Source organism: Dipteris shenzhenensis, chromosome 21 (genome assembly GCF_047967505.1).
Source record: "Dipteris shenzhenensis isolate YYH24624 ecotype China chromosome 21, Dip_SZ_1.0, whole genome shotgun sequence".
Classification (NCBI taxonomy): domain Eukaryota; kingdom Viridiplantae; phylum Streptophyta; class Polypodiopsida; order Gleicheniales; family Dipteridaceae; genus Dipteris; species Dipteris shenzhenensis.
The window spans coordinates 49,398,146-49,413,792 of NC_141616.1; the positions used below are offsets into that span (position 1 = coordinate 49,398,146).

General features: G+C 43.4%; 1 protein-coding gene across 4 annotated transcripts in view; it reads left to right on the forward strand.

The window, feature by feature from the left end:
* The window catches only part of LOC147888999 (Inositol monophosphatase family protein), a 144,233-nt gene that overhangs the window by 33,825 nt on the left and 94,761 nt on the right, over positions 1-15,647 (forward strand). For 3 of the 4 annotated variants that reach the window (XM_087392703.1, XM_087392700.1, XM_087392701.1), the window contains 2 exons: positions 2,501-2,603; positions 15,120-15,379. In XM_087392703.1, coding sequence (XP_087248829.1) covers positions 2,501-2,603; positions 15,120-15,379 — 363 coding nt within the window. The remainder of the gene's footprint in view (positions 1-2,500; positions 2,604-15,119; positions 15,380-15,647) is intronic. The other variant, XM_087392702.1, reaches the window with a different exon arrangement.

The window sequence follows — 15,647 nt, forward strand, 5'->3', positions numbered from 1 at the left end:
AAGATACCACTGTGAGTCTCTTCCCATCTCCATGTATCCTGCAATCCTGACAGGCTGAAAAGGAGTCTCCAAAAGAATGTCCTCTGAAGATCTGTAGAGTTTGCCTCCTGCATGAACCTGAAAGACAAGGGTATCCTCATGTGGCTCCCGCAAGGCTATAACCTGCAGAGCGATACCTATCCTCGAAAAAGCCCCCAACCAGGTGAACTCAAAAATAGGCAAATGGTTGTATCCATCCACTCCACTGGTATGGCTGCATCTATGGCTGCATCCTGGCTGTACTTCCTCTGAGGTGACTAACTAAACAAGCTCTCTGATCCTCTGGAAGCATCCTGATCCATTGACAAAAAAAACGCCCATAATCCACCTAAACTCAAAAAATCCCCTTGCCTAAAAAACGCCCATAATCTAACAAAAAAAACGCCCCTTGCCTAAAAAACGCCCATAATCTACCAAACCTGCTAAAAATAGCAAATGCCTGAAATTCTTACTCACAATGAGTGGAAAAGTGACTGCAAAATTGCCAAAAGCCTTGTCCTTTGCAAAATTGAAGTCCAATGTGAAAAGCCCCAATTTCTAAAGATGAAATTGAGCCAACAAGGGAAAATACTGCAAAAGCCCTAAATTTGTGACCAAAGAAGCAAATGTCACTGCCAAACCTGTAAATGTGACACAAAAGCACCTATTTCTAACCCAAGCTCACAAAAGCACCTATTTCTAACCCAAGATTGCAAATTTGTTGCTGTACGACAGAAATGAAGAAAGTGTATAGAAGAATTTGTAGTTGTACGGCAAACATTTGCAGGTTGTACGGATAGCGCAGGTTGATTGTACAACAGATGCACAGACATGTACGTCAGCTGATAACGATATGAACGGATGATTTGACAATCGTATGCAATAGTTGTATGGCGAGTGTACTGGCTGCGTAAACGGTACGGCATACTACCGTACGGTGTACATACAAATCGTAGGACAAATTCGAATAGGAGCGCAAGCTGTACGGAAAACTGCGTCAATGCATGGAAGATGTACAGAAAACTGCGTCAATGCATGGAAGATGTACGGGCAGGTACCGTACGGTTGTATGTGGCGCTATGCGACAAGTACCATGCGGCAAATGGTACAAATTTTGTACAGACAAATTGACAGCAGCGTGGTGCCCATTGTACAAGGATGGTAGCATGGAACAATGTGGGAATTGTTGGAATATGAAGCCAAAGTGAGTCAAAAATGTGTGTTCTAGTGTGAGTTCTAGTCTAGTGTTTCCTATGGATGCCACGTGTCATATTGGGAGTTATCCCATATGGGATGCATAAGTGTTCATATGTGTGTGTGTGCGCTCTTATATAAGAGCTGTACTTGTCTAGTGTCAAATCAAGTATCAAGCTACAACCTCTTTGGTCTACATGTGAGTACTCTCCTTTTTGTTCATTGCTCTAGTCATTTCATTTCCATTTCATTATGTCTCCTTTTGAGTATCACTTCCTCTCTCCCTAGCCTTACCTCTCTCTCTCCCTCTTTCCACCATGTTCCCTCAGGAATGGCTGCCTTAGCAATGGAAATGCTCCAAACATAGCGTGACGACACTCAGTGATAGGCCAGGATCAAATCTGAATAAATGCAGCAACCAGCAGCAAATGGAAACGTCCAATTGTTGAATGCCAAGGTGCTCCAAGAAAGAATCGACGCAAAAAGGAAGCATCCAACGAGGGAGGTAGGGTGGTTGGGATCTAGATGCTCTGATACCACTGTTGGGTGCGGGGAGCAATGAAATGGAGATGCAATGCAAAGGAAGCAGACAATAGATGAAAGAACTCGAAGTACTTTCAAATGGATAATGAGAAAGTACAAAGGGGTGGCCTATATTGCCTCCAAGTTAACCATATGGTTGACCATGAAGTCAATTCTATGAGTTGACCTAACCTACAAGACACATACCAGGGCTAAGTGCTATCAAATATGTTGGTTATGTTTTTTCTCTTTGTATTAAGCTAATCTCTCCAATTTCTTGTCGTACAACTCAACCCCTTTGTGATATGTTGTTATTTCTCTTCTTTTAGGTTGCTCCCTTTTATATTCCTTTCATTTGCATAACTTAAGTCCTGATCTTCTCATTCTTCTATGATTCTTACACATTGATTCTCCTTTTGCTTTTAAGGTTGTCTCATTCCATCTTTTCTTTCACTCAATATACACTCGTTTGCTCATCTTGTAGGTTCGCTATTTATCTTATTTCGAAAAATTGTGGTTTTGTAATCCATTGCAATTTTTATATTAGAAGAGGAATTTTCTATTTAAAATACTAAAAGGTGAAACGAGGAGTGATTGTAAGAGACACATGGATAGACGAAAATGGGATATCATAGAAATTCCTTCTTAAAAATTCATGCAATTGAGATTCTAATGTCTCTTGTTTTAGGTGTGGTGGTTTGTGTTGGTTACTTTCATATTTTCCTTATTCATTAAAAAAATGTGTAATATGTTTGAATTTGTTCAGGTGCATGAATCCATGATCGTGAATGGCAAGGAACAATTGAACAAGAGCGATCTTAGCCCTGTGACTATAGCAGATTTTGCAGTGCAATCTCTTGTCAGTATGGGTATGGATATTTATGACTCTTAAGACCAAAACAAAAGTCAAAATCGTGTAGCTTGTAAATGTGATTTTTGCAGTGTTATTGCTTATTACATCAAATCCTTTTTTCCCTCCCTTAAAAAATCGAACATTTTCTTAATAAGAAATCGACTTCACTAGCATACAAAATGAAAGATTGGCTTTAAGCTTGAGACAGTGCTATAAAATGATTTTTCACTCATAATTTAAAAGAAGATATACACTATCATTTTGGCGACCTTCCTTCTTACTCCATAAGCATAAGGTTTTTCTAAAAACGAATGTTTAACTATGCCACATCTCCTTTTAATATGTATCAAGCAATGTAGTAAATGCTAAATTTTGATATAGAATACAGCCATACTCATAAAAATAGAATGCTAGACATGTGTTGTGTGCAAGTTATATCGTATGAGAAGCCATCCTTACACAACATGTTACAAGTGTACGTTAGGAAGTCTACATAACATATGGACATAAAAACCATTCAAAGAAAGGTAGTATACAAACTCTCCAATAGAAATGACAACATAGAATAGCTGGACTATCACGATCTTAGCTAAGGTCTCAAGTTTGCAGCTTCTCCCTCACCTCCTGGGCATTATCCATGTGACATAAGCTGGTTTTGTACAGGAGAGGAGCCTCTTCACTTTTTGGAAGGCCAGTGATTGCGCATGGGAGGAGTCTCAGCCTCTCGCAATCCTCCTCTTGGATCCATGTCCTACGATAAAGTGGATGGACCTTCCTAGAGGGTATTATGTATAGATGGGATTTTCAGAGCAATGGGTGCAAGGGATTTCAGCATTTTATGGAGGCAATGTTGGATTTATGATCATTATTGATAGAATAATGCTCTTCTAGGGTGTATATGAGTTCAGATCAAGAATCTGCCTCTAGCTCAATGAAGGAGTATAGGGTCCCGGGAGAATGGTGCAATAATCAGTTTTGGAACCTTCCATGTGGCACTATTCTCTAGGACTTAATCTACTTTTAGGGTTTAGGAATCCTACAAATCTCACTGTTCTTGTATGCCAAAATTATGTGCAATTCACGTAACTTCTCAAGATTTCATCAATTTTGTGTCCTTTGAGCTCTCCCCATTGTCACAAACTTCACGAATGGTATCAGAGTCTCTCTCTGAGGGTAGTCTTGCACACACAGAGATGTGCACTTGTGAATCTATAGGTGATGCAGAGGCAGAATGGCAAGTACGAGAGGTTTCCTTGCCAAAACTTACTCCTCGCAAGGAAGATGTACAAGCACTGCGCACAGCATGGGGCAGCAAGCACGTTGCACACACTTCAAGCGATTTGCAACAAGCAAACTCATATTTTATAAGGCACGCTATAAGAATAGGTGCATATAACCGAGGAGCCCTCTATGGCAGCTGCTTTGACTGGCAAAAACTATGAAATATGTGTCTGTACAGTTGTGTTTGTTCAGTCTACACCATAGTTTTTTCCATACGTTACCATACGCATACGTCATACGAGTATGGAAGTATGATTGGAGTATGATTCAGCCCCTAGGGCTGAAACATAGGTGACCCTAATTTTACTCAAAAACATTTAGAAAAATATACATTGTACACATTACATTGACATAGAGCTACAAACTTTCAAATTGAAACTTCAGACTTCAAACTTGTATTAATATTAAAGTTACGATTCATGAAAGTTCAAAGAGTCCAGCCACGGCCCTTCAGAGACCAGAGGCATCTGGAATCTGGATTCTGATACATAGTGTCAATGATAGATCAATACTACATCAAACATCATGATCAAAGGCAGTAGGTAGTACAAACTGGAGGTAGGTACTACACCAAAACATCAAAGGCAAAACATCATAGAAGACAAGGTTGCCACAGCCCGGAAATAAAGCTGAAAATTGAAATGCATCACGATTCACAACTGATGAGACTCAAGCCTCAAGCTGCAGCCTGCATCCTCATCCTCATTCTCTTGCTCATCCTCATCCTCATCATCATCTGCATCAGTGCCATCCTCCTCCTCCTCCTTGAGACCATCCTTGAGGCCAACCACAGCCAAAGTCAGCCAACAATGTACGGAGTACGGATTAGCAGCGTACGGATTAGAGTAGTGCTAAAAAATGCGTTTTTCAAGGTTTTGGACAGGCACAAAATCGATCCCTTCCCCCCCCCCAAACAAAAGAAACCCCCCCGCCCCCCCCCCCCCCCCCCACACATCACACCCCCCATCCCCAAAAAAAAAAACCTTGTACAGAAAGCCATATGTACAGATGGCATATGGAAAAACCATTCATGCATGTACGGATGCAACTATGGTCTACACTGCATTATTCACAAGAAAGAGCTTGTGGAAGATTGTTGAAGACACATCCACAAAGCCACTTGCAAATGCCAGGAAAATAGAAGAATAGATTGCAAACGATGGACAAGCCTTATCTATTCTGACTGCAAGTATCGAATTCTCAGATATTGTAGGATACCTTTAAGATGAACAGTGTAGGTAGAGTATTGCAGCTCAACAGCTTCATTCTTTGAGGATGCAGAGATTCACTCTCCACTGATTCTAAAGAGCATCACTGCGAGCAATTGGCAGCTATTTGTGAGATTATGGAGGATAAAGACCATATGCCAACCACCTCGAATTCTTGGTTACCTCTCATGCAGGAGAGGTGGCAGCGGCAATGCATATGCCAATAATAATGCACAAGGCTCAAGCAGTGGAATTAAGTCCTAACAAAAGAGCAATGCAATTATTTTGGGAAAATGGAACATTATGAGAATGAATGCAAGAAGATAAGACAAGAAGGGAACACAGTCCATGACACCTCTAATAATGCAAATCAGCCATCAAACAATGAGCGAATCAATTATTGTCAGAAGTTAGAACATCTCTTTACAAGAAATATAATTGATGATATGCCTTTAGATGGGTAGCCAGAACTATGTGAAAGCAGGCACTTGTGATGAGTATTTACCTCAGGAAGGGGATATTCATTTGCAGTCACAAGCCGTGATAGATGCATTTTCAAATAAGTATTTCATGTAGCCACCATATGATGTTTTGGATGCATGTATGGACCATCCATCTGAAGCTCTTGAGGGTGAGAAACCAGTCCACTCATGAGTAGCCACAAAAAATGCAGGTTTCTCACTATCATGGGAATGCCATCCTCAATGCTTTGGATGAGGGTAATCTGTGTCTACTTGAGCACCCCATGGACATGAGCATCTCATGTTAGCAAATGAAAGTTGCCTATTCTCAAACGCTACCATCTCTGATTTATAGTTGATAGACTCAGTGAGAAGAGATGATTTCAATCAATAAATCAGTCCACAGTTTGCTTTAATGAGGCTGCACATGCCTATAAGTTGGATATGAAAGGACATGGCACAATTCCAGTGTTGGCTTCACATAAAAATGTGTGAAATATAATATATGTGCTAGTGCTAAAAAAGAACTTGCTTTCAATTCAGCTTAATATGATGGTGGGATGTGTTTTTCACAAAGCTAAAATGTACAATAAAGGGTTAATTGCTAGGGTTGTTGGCTCAAGCAGCAAATATGGAACATGTATAAATTGATGAAGCCAGAACAGGTATGTCCTACATTTGAACAGCTCACTACCAACCTTTGGCACAAGAGGATGGCTCGCATCCATCCCAAAAGCCTTGGCACGCTAAAAAGGCTTAACATGGGGGATGCCTTGGGTCCTGTACAGCCACACATCTCGTTTTGTGAGGGCTACATCTTTATGGGAAGATGCACATGTTGCCTTTCAAAGATTTTAGTAGAAAAAGGTAGTAGTCCTTCTTATCTTGTGACACAGACTTGGTTGGGCCTATGAACACCAAGCTTTTACTGGAAATAAATGTATAGCAGAATTATTCCTGGAAGGTTTTGGCGTATTCCTTGAGCAAGAAATGAGACCTTGCCACCTTTTTTTCAACAAGAGCCTTGAATTCAAGAAATTGAACCAAGAAGATAAAAAGGTTTAGATCTGAGACAGAAGGGGTGACTATAAAAGCAACGAGTTCAAAAGATATTGTAGAAAGATTGGTAGCACACAACAGTTCACCACTACCTACACTTCTCGATAGAATGGAGTGGCAGAGTAGGAAGGTCATACATCTGGTTGAGGCAGCTCAGTCTATGCTCAAAGGCATGGATGTGACCTTTTTTTAAAATATGAGATTAATTTTCACAACTGCAAATTTGCATAGTGGGTATCTTAAAGCCATGAAGAGTATGGCATCCTATGAAGCTTGATAGAAACAAGAGTTTTGGAGCTCCGTATGGAAAAACGTTGCAAAAAACAGTCATCATTTGCTGGAAAGAGCTTAGGTGTCTGTTTTTGGAGAAGAAGAACAATCTAACTACTGTTTTTTTATGTTTTCAGGTGCCATTTCAACATTTTTAGCAGTTTTTGACTTGTTCCTACAAAAATGTCGTCATTCCACTGCTGTCCATACATGTTTGTACGATCCGTATGGACGTCTGTACAATCCCTATAGTCATATGAATTTATTGATTTTGGTTGCGATCTGTCCGTATAGACACTATGTACCTATCCGTTCACCATTTTGTGACTTTGGACCTCCGTACAGCTCCAAACAGCTTGTTTTTCTTGTAGTTCAGCCCCCATTTGCTGTTGTTGCAGAAGTACATTTGCAGACTTCAGGATGTACTTTGGGGCTTTTGAGCTTTTGCAGTATTTGCCCTTTTTTGGCTCAATTTCATCTCCAAAATGGGGGCTTTTGGGTCTATTGCAGGTTGCTTTCAGGTTTGGAGGTTATTTTGTCACATTTGCCCAAATAGCAATGACATTTGGCTGCTTCGATATGAAATTGGAGGTTTTCAAAGACATTGGCAAGAAATTGCAGCAGACTCTGGCTTGGCCGGGCATGCGGTTCTTTTCTTTGGTCATATTTGCACTATTATTTTGGGGCTTTTCCACGTTTGCCCTCTTTTTTGTAATTTTTCCCTTTTAGATTTTGGGCCTTTTGCCGGATTTGCTGATACTTACAGTGATCTTTGCTTGGTTCAGCCAAATTTGGGCTTTATTTGCAAATTTGCAATCCACTCTTGAGCAGCCAACTCATTGCATTGTAGCCTTGAGGCTTTTACATTTACAAGGCAATTAATTTTTTGCGGAATTTTTATTTGCAATGGCAAACCATGAGTCATTTGGAATTCTTGCCATCACTGAGGGTGGATTTGATCATTGATGGTACCATGTGGTCATACTTGGTGCACCACCTATTGGTATCCAGGAAGTTTTGTGGAATTGTATTTGGATCATAGACTAGACCTGTTGGGCACCGTGCCTCCTTGTTCACCCATCATCGAAGCTAAAGGACAAGGCATGTCCTTTTGACCCTGAGAGAGAAGGTTGGTCTCCATGCACCAAGAGAGAGAAGCACCCTTTTTTTTAAATAAGGAGAGAGAAGGGTGTTGTGCACAAGAGAGAGAAGGTGGTTGTGCACTAGGAGAGTGAAGGGTGTTGTGCGCAAGGGAGAGAAGGTGGTTGTGCACCAGGAGAGAGAAGGTGGTTGTGCACCTAGAGAGAGAAGGGGCTTGTGCACAGGAGAGAGAAGGTGGTTGTGCACCAGCAAAGAGAAGGGCCATGTGCACCAAGAGAGAGAAGGCTGTTGTGCACAGGAGAGAGGGGTGTTGTGCACAGGAGAGAGAAGGTGGTTGTGCACCAGGAGAGAGAGGGGTGTTGTGCACAGGAGAGATAAGAGGGTTGTGCACTAGGAGAGAGAAGGGTCTTGTGCACAAGAGAGAGAAGGTGGTTGTGCATCAGGAGAGAGAAGGGCCATGTGCACCATGAGAGAGAAGGTTGTTATGCACATGAGAGAGAGGGGGCTTGTGCACGTGAGAGAGAAGGTGGTTGTGCACCAGGAGAGAGAAGGGCCATGTGCACCAGAAGAGAGAAGGCTATTGTTCACAAGAGAGAGACGGGTGTTGTGCACAGAAGAGAGAAGGTGGTTGTGCACCAAAAGAGAGAAGGGTGTTGTGCACAAGAGAGAAGATGGTTGTATAATATGAGAGAGAAGGGGCTTGTGCATAGGAGAGAGAAGGTGGTTGTGCACCAAGAAAGAGAAGGGCCATGTGCACCGGGAGAGAGAAGGTTGTTGCGCACAGGAGAGAGAGGGGTCTTATGCAGAGAAGAGAAAAGGTGGTTGTGCACCAGGAGAGAGAAGGGCCATGTGCACCAGGACAGAGAAGGTTGTTGGGCAGAGGAGAGAGGGGGCTTGTGCACAGGAGAGAGAAGGTGGTTGTGCACTAGGAGAGAGAAGGGCCATGTGCACCAGGAGAGAGAAGGATGTTGTGCATAGAAGAGAGAGGGGTGTTGTGCACAGGAGAGAGGAGAGAGAAGGTTGTTGTCCATAGGAGAGAGGGGTGTTGCGCACAGGAGAGAGGAGAGAAGGTTGTTGTGCACAGGAGAGAGAGGGGTGTTGTACATAAGAGAGAGAAGGTGGTTGTGCACCAAGAGAGAGAAGGGTGTTGTGCACAGGAGAGAGAGAGAAGGTGGTTGTGTGCACTAAGGTTGGCTTCTAGAGAGAGGGCGAGTCTAGAGAGTGCGTTTAGAGAGAGAAATAGAGAAAAGTTTTTTAGAGTGCATTTAGTGAGAGAAAGTGAGAAAAGTTTCCTAGAGAGAGTGCATTTAGAGAGAGAAGGTGAGAAAAGTCTCCTAGAGAGAGTGCATTTAGAGAGAAAGTGAACATTTTTCTAGAGAGAGAGTGCATCTAGAGAGTGTATTTAGAGAGAGAAAATGAGAAAAATATTCTCTAGAGAGAGTGCATTTAGAGAGAGTGTATTTAGAGAGAGAGTGAGTAAGGTTTTCTAGAGAGAGAGAGTGCATATAGAGAGAGAACGTGAAAAGTTTTAGAGAGAGCGAGAGTGTGTATCTAGAAAGAGAGTGCTTTTAGAGAGAGAATGAGAAAAGTGAGGAAGTGTGGATACTACCACGCCCTGTCTCCCTTGTCTTGTGCCATCATGGAAAGAAAACCATCGCACCATGGACTGATTGTAGATATGACACAATGCACAAGTTGGTGGGTGACTGCGTCATGTTGTATCCTTGTCCAAGTGATGCATGTTCCAAGTCTTGTAACCTTTTTCCAAGTGGTTGAGTTATGATATAACATATGTCCCAAGTCATGTATCCTTGTTCCACGTGATTAAGGAACCTTCTATTAATGCTCGAAAGATTTCATACAAGACAACAGCCCCGAGGTGCTGAGTATGAAAAAAAATGAAAAAAGGCTGAAAGAAAAATCGGCCTGTTCCAGAGAATCCCAGCTCACTGCCTAGGGGATCTCAAGAACTGGGGCTAATAGCCAAGTGGGGGGACTATAGAGTCATGATATGACCTATGACCCAAGTCTTGTATCGTTGTCCCAAGTGATTGAGTTATGATATGACATATATCCCAAGTCTTGTAAGCATGAAGCAAGTAGAACATGCGTTCGCCTGCTATAGGACCAAGAAGGACTTCTGTTGTGAAGCTTAAAGGTGACCCACTGTGACACCCCATGAAATACCATTAAGGGGAGAAATGCATGAAAAATGTATTGAAAAAGCGGGATAGAGTGAAACCTAAAGAAAGCCAACTAATTGAACAACCACAATTTTTTTCTTTTTTTTTGAAAAGGGTATATACAAAGTCCTATAGAAGAGTTTACGCAGGCTGATATCTCTTCACTCTGGAACCATTCACTGGGGTTGGGACCACCATACCTTCAAAGTGGCCAAATACACACCACCACTAGGCAGAAGTTTGGAGATGAAGTAAGGTCCACTCCACCTGCTAACAAATTTAGGTTTATGCTTCAAAAACTTGTTGGAATACAAGAGATCTAAGAGTGTCTATTGATGAGCCCTTGCTGCAGCAAGGCGCTCCTGAATCCAAGCATCTGTAGGCTGTTTCTGCTCTTTCCTCGGAAGGGCTACCAACTGCTGTGGCGAATACCAACCTCTCGCTTGAGAATCTCACATCTCCTAGTACGAGCAACTGTGTGATAAAAGATTGCTAATGTCAGTGAGGGCTATAGCCACATGTGACGGGGATGGCTGTCCACCCTATAGGTAAGAAACCCAAATATACAAAATGGCCTCCGTGGTCCTCCTCTACATAAAAGGCATATGGAATCCTAATACTGGTAGAGTGGCCTCTTGAACGAGGCTCTGAAACCATCAAGACAACCGGATAGTGGTCTGAAGTGGACACCTCAGTGCTAATGCATACTGACCTACCTCTATCTAGAGCCCAATCTTCAACATAGAATCTGTCAATCCGTGCATGGATAGGCATCTACACCCTCCCGTTCAACCATGACAACAGGAGTGACTGTGACTCAGTGTGAAAAGCATCATCATACCAAACATGTTTGCCATTGAACTGAAACAAGAAGGCATCCCATGCTGCTCTCTCCAAAGAGTGAATGCCACCTCCTCTGCCTCCTTTTTTATCTGAAGGCATCTCAACCATGTTGAAATCACCTCCAATAGTCCATGACTTTGCAATGGAGGCCCAAGAGAGCAGGTGCTTCCATAGAAGGACACGATCCCCTCTGATCTTGGGGGCGTAAAGGTTTAATAGGCCAACCGTATGCCCACCAATCAAAAGAATAATCCACTAGGCTCTTGGGGGAACAATAACCCCGTGTCCAATCACCAAGGGGAGCATAGAAGAAGAAACATAAATGCAAGTACCTCCCCTAGTGCCTAAGGCGTGCGACCAAAACGTATGTCCAGAAAGCAACTTGCCGGACTTGGCACAATCTCTAGCATTCAGTTGTGTTCCTGAAGAAAAAGTATGTCAATGGGGTCCCTAGTAACACCTGGATGAAGCTGGTTACGAATCAGCTGCCTATGGTGACGGTGTGGCACACCACCTAGAGGCCTTGCACATTCTAGTTGACAATCCTCATCGGCGAGAGAAAGTCGGGTGAAATACCTTAACCGACCTGGGACGACCCTCTCCTAAGAAAAACTCGTCCTATCAAGTGGAGGAAAATCAACGGGAGAAAGGACCCCCACACTTGTAGAGGGGGCAGATTTGTTGTCGATAGGAATCTTGATAGCAACCTCCCCTAGAGTGGAGGGTACAGACGACTCCTCCATATCAAACTCTATCATCTCTGCCAATGCTGCAAAAGGAATCCCTATGTATCATGCCTGGTGCCGGAGTGCGAAGAATCCCTGCACTCGATGGTGCTGCAGAGATAACCCCCCTTACCTCTATCAAAAGAGGTAGCACGACGAGGAGAAGAGGAAGGGGGCTGCTCAGGTGGGGAGGTCAGGGGATTGAATATCAGCATGGGTGTCAGCACTGACTCTATTAACGGTGAATCAAGAGTGGGTAGTCCCTCTTGCTCTGCAACAGGGGGGAAGGGGGGGTGACCACATCAACACCTGAAACTATGATAGGGATGTTCCTTGCCTGCAAAGAAGAATGGTCCGTGGCACCTGGGGCGTCCTCCTGAGGTGAAGTAGGAGCGACAACCCTCAGTGGTACCCAACATGAGACCACAGGAGGAGGACGTGTTGAAGGTCCTGGGCGTGCTGGTACTGAAGGTCCTGGTTGATTGGCTGGTGCCAAGGGTCCAAGACGGTCTGTCGAAGGTCTAGTAGCATGTGTCAAAGGTGCAAAATGTGCAGTCAGTGCCGAAGGAGTGGTACGAGGAGGGGCTGCACAAGAAGACCTTTTGGATCTTTTCTTTTTCCTTGGGCGATCTCTAGCAAAATGCCCAGGAATCCTGCAGATCCTACATTGGTCCTGTCTCCCTGCAATCTCGACTCCGTGTCTGAAGAGTGAGCCATCTTTACACTGAAGCATGATATGGTCATCCGTCATGTTAGGGTCAGAAACAATGACCCTAACTTGTGGCACCCCATCATACTTGACCACCTCTGCTACCGATGAGGGTAGGCCAGGTAGGGGGGGGATCTCTGTGACTAGACCGAACACGGTTCCAATAGATCCAAGGAGTCGATGGTACACTTGCGGGAGGTTGGGGAACTTGATGAAAAGAGAAGTGACCTAGCTATCCTCCTCCACAAGATCAAAACCCAATGAATAGGGCATCAAGAAAATACTCCTAGAACTAAGTGCTAAGGGGCTAGCCTTGAGCACTGTAGTTGCTGAATCCAAAGAATCATAGACCATTTGGAAGAAACCTCGTCCAGTTTCTTCGTCCAAGCAAGCGTACATCTGTAAGGTGACTTGCGAGATCTCTAGGTAACCCGGAAAGCATCCAGTCTTTGGCCTACAATCTAGAAGGGTAAGACCCATGGATGTGAGCGAAGAGTGAAGTGGAATACTCAAGCTCCGTATCTTTCTTGAGCTGTTGTAGCTCGTCTTTTGAAAGAATAACAGTCTTCGTGGCCGATGGAAGCAAACGTTGATTGACTAAATGGGGATCCATTTGTCAATCGGTGAGGAGAGGTCGACTCAAACACAAATGCGGTCCGGCCGATCCTTTTAAAGAAACTTCTGCTGGAGAAGAAAGAATGGGGAGAGGGACAGGAAGAAGGAGAATGAGGCGGGGGAGGCGGGAAGGGAAGAGAGGGAGAGGGGAGGGGCTGAGGGAGGGAGGGGCTAATGGAGAGAGAGAGGGGGAGGGGCTAAGAAGAGGGAGGGGGAGAGCGTAGAGGAGGCGGGGTAGAGGAGGAGAGGAAGAGGGGAGGAGGCGGGGTAGAGAAGGGAAAGGGGCGGGGTAGGGGAGGAGAGAGGAGCCAGGGTAGAGGAGGGAGGAGACAGGCTGAGGGGGTAGGCTGAGACGGCGAGCTGAGGGGGCAAGGGAGGGGGGGCCAGGCTAAGGGAGAGAGGGAGAGGGAGAGGGGGAGGGGCTGAGAGAGAAGGAGGGGGAGGGGATGAGGGAGAGGGAGGGGCTGAGGGAGGGGGGGGAAGCAAGGGTCGGGGAGAAGCAGCAGCTCCCAAGCACACTAATTCATCAGATTTAAGAAATGAGAGTCAGAGGAGTGGCATCCAAAGAATAGCAGGGTCATCCGGCAACTCACAATGTAGGAGTTTTTCATTGTCTCAGGAGAGGCTTCAGCCCAAAAATATAAGCTTGTGATTTTGGAAAAATGTTCATAGATTTGGCCACAAATAGAAAAGGAAAAGGGCAAGAGGGCATCCCTGATGACGGGCTGATCTAGAAATCTGGGATCTCTCCCCCTGATTCCCTCTAATAAGCACCTAGTTGTGGGCTGATCTGTACAAAGAGGAGACCCCTTTAATCCATGCATCTGAGAATCCTAAATGATGCATAGCGGCCAGAAACTAGCCATTCCACTCTTGGCTTTTGAAAAAGCTTATGACAGGGTAGATTGGGATTTTCTAGATATTCAGTTCAGTGTATCCCAGTTGAGCAGGTATATGCACAACCTGAAGACACAACAGTGGGATGCTGTAAAGTGTGCTTTCAGATACGTGCAGGGTACTCAGTCTCTTGGTCTATTCTATGCCATGGGAGGTGACCTTGACTTACATGCTTTCAATGATTCAGATTGGATTGCAGATTATGATACCAGACATTTCAATAGTGGAAATTGTTTCTTCATTGGCTTGGTTGAGCAAGAAACAATTCACTGTATTGCGAAGCTGAGTATAGGGCAGCCTTCCCAACTGCAATTGAATGTGTATGGCTGATTAATGTAAGATCTTTATGGTGGTTTGCAGCCATCTACTCCAATATTCATTAACAATTAGAATGCTATTGCAGTGGCACAGAATCCTATGTTTCATGCATGCACGAAACACACGTGGAAATTCATTGTCATAATGTCACAGAGAGATTGCATGCAGGAGTGGTTACTTTGATCTATTGTCCTACACATTAGAATGTTGCGGATCTTTTCACCAAGGCCCTATGCAGAGAAAAGTTTGAAGCCGTCCACATAGTTTTGGGCTTACTTTCATTTTGTGATTGAGATCATTCTTAGTACACCAGGGTTTTGTCAATGCAAGGGAGTGTTCGAAATATTATAATATTAAAGGCAGTTCTCAATGTATGAAGTACCATAACCATAGTTAGTGGTTGAGTTTGGGTTTAGTGAGTTTTAAACTCTAGGGTTTACCTAGGGTTGTAGGGTGTTGTCATGCTGCCAGCCCTTTGTACTTTCATTTTTTGTAACTTCAATTCAGGATCACCCCTCATTTTCTATCTCTCCACCATTTCCACTTCCTATAGACTCAAGGCCTCATCAATTGTTTGTGTCTTTAAGTAGACCATGGAAGAAGAATATTAAGTTTTGATTATCTACCTTGATTTGTGCATGTACCATGGTAATAAGATTTTAACAAATTACATTATTGCCATAGTATTGTAGTTCCTTTGAATTTATTTATGACGTTGGAACACAATCTTTTCTTTACTTATCTTGACTTTTACATGTACATTGTGCAAAACACATTAGTCAACATAGCCTAGTATCGTCTTTTGATTTTCTTTATAAAGTCAATACGTGGATTTTTACTTTACATTTCTTCTCAATTGCAGAGCTTGGGTTTCTCTTCCCTTCTGTTCCCTTGGTTGCTGAGGAGGATGCTAGTTACTTGAGAGTGGAACTAGAAGAGAGCCAACGAGATGCAGGGCCTGAGAAAACTCCTTTAGTGGATATGGTTGTAAAGGCTGTGTCTCGTGTTTCTTCTCCTAGAGTTGAATGTGTGAGTAGACATACTATCCTAGATGCAATTGATAGAGGAGGTGATGTTTATAGTGCAAGCAGCTTATCGTCCAAACGAAACCCAACATTCTGGGTAAGTAACGATGATTGAAGTAAAAGTAAACTTCGTTGTTTTCCTGTTATTAATTTGTTGTCACATATGCAAACTTGCTTTCATTGCTCTTGAGCCTACTTTTCGGATTTCTTACAAATTTCATCTCTTGCTTTGCATGATCAGCATAACTATATAGGCCTTTGCTTTAGTGTACCAAGTTTTAGCCGTGTCAATGGTTTTGTGATCCCTTGCTCTACATGATTAGCATAACTATATACACCTTTGCTTTATTGTACCAAGTTTTTCC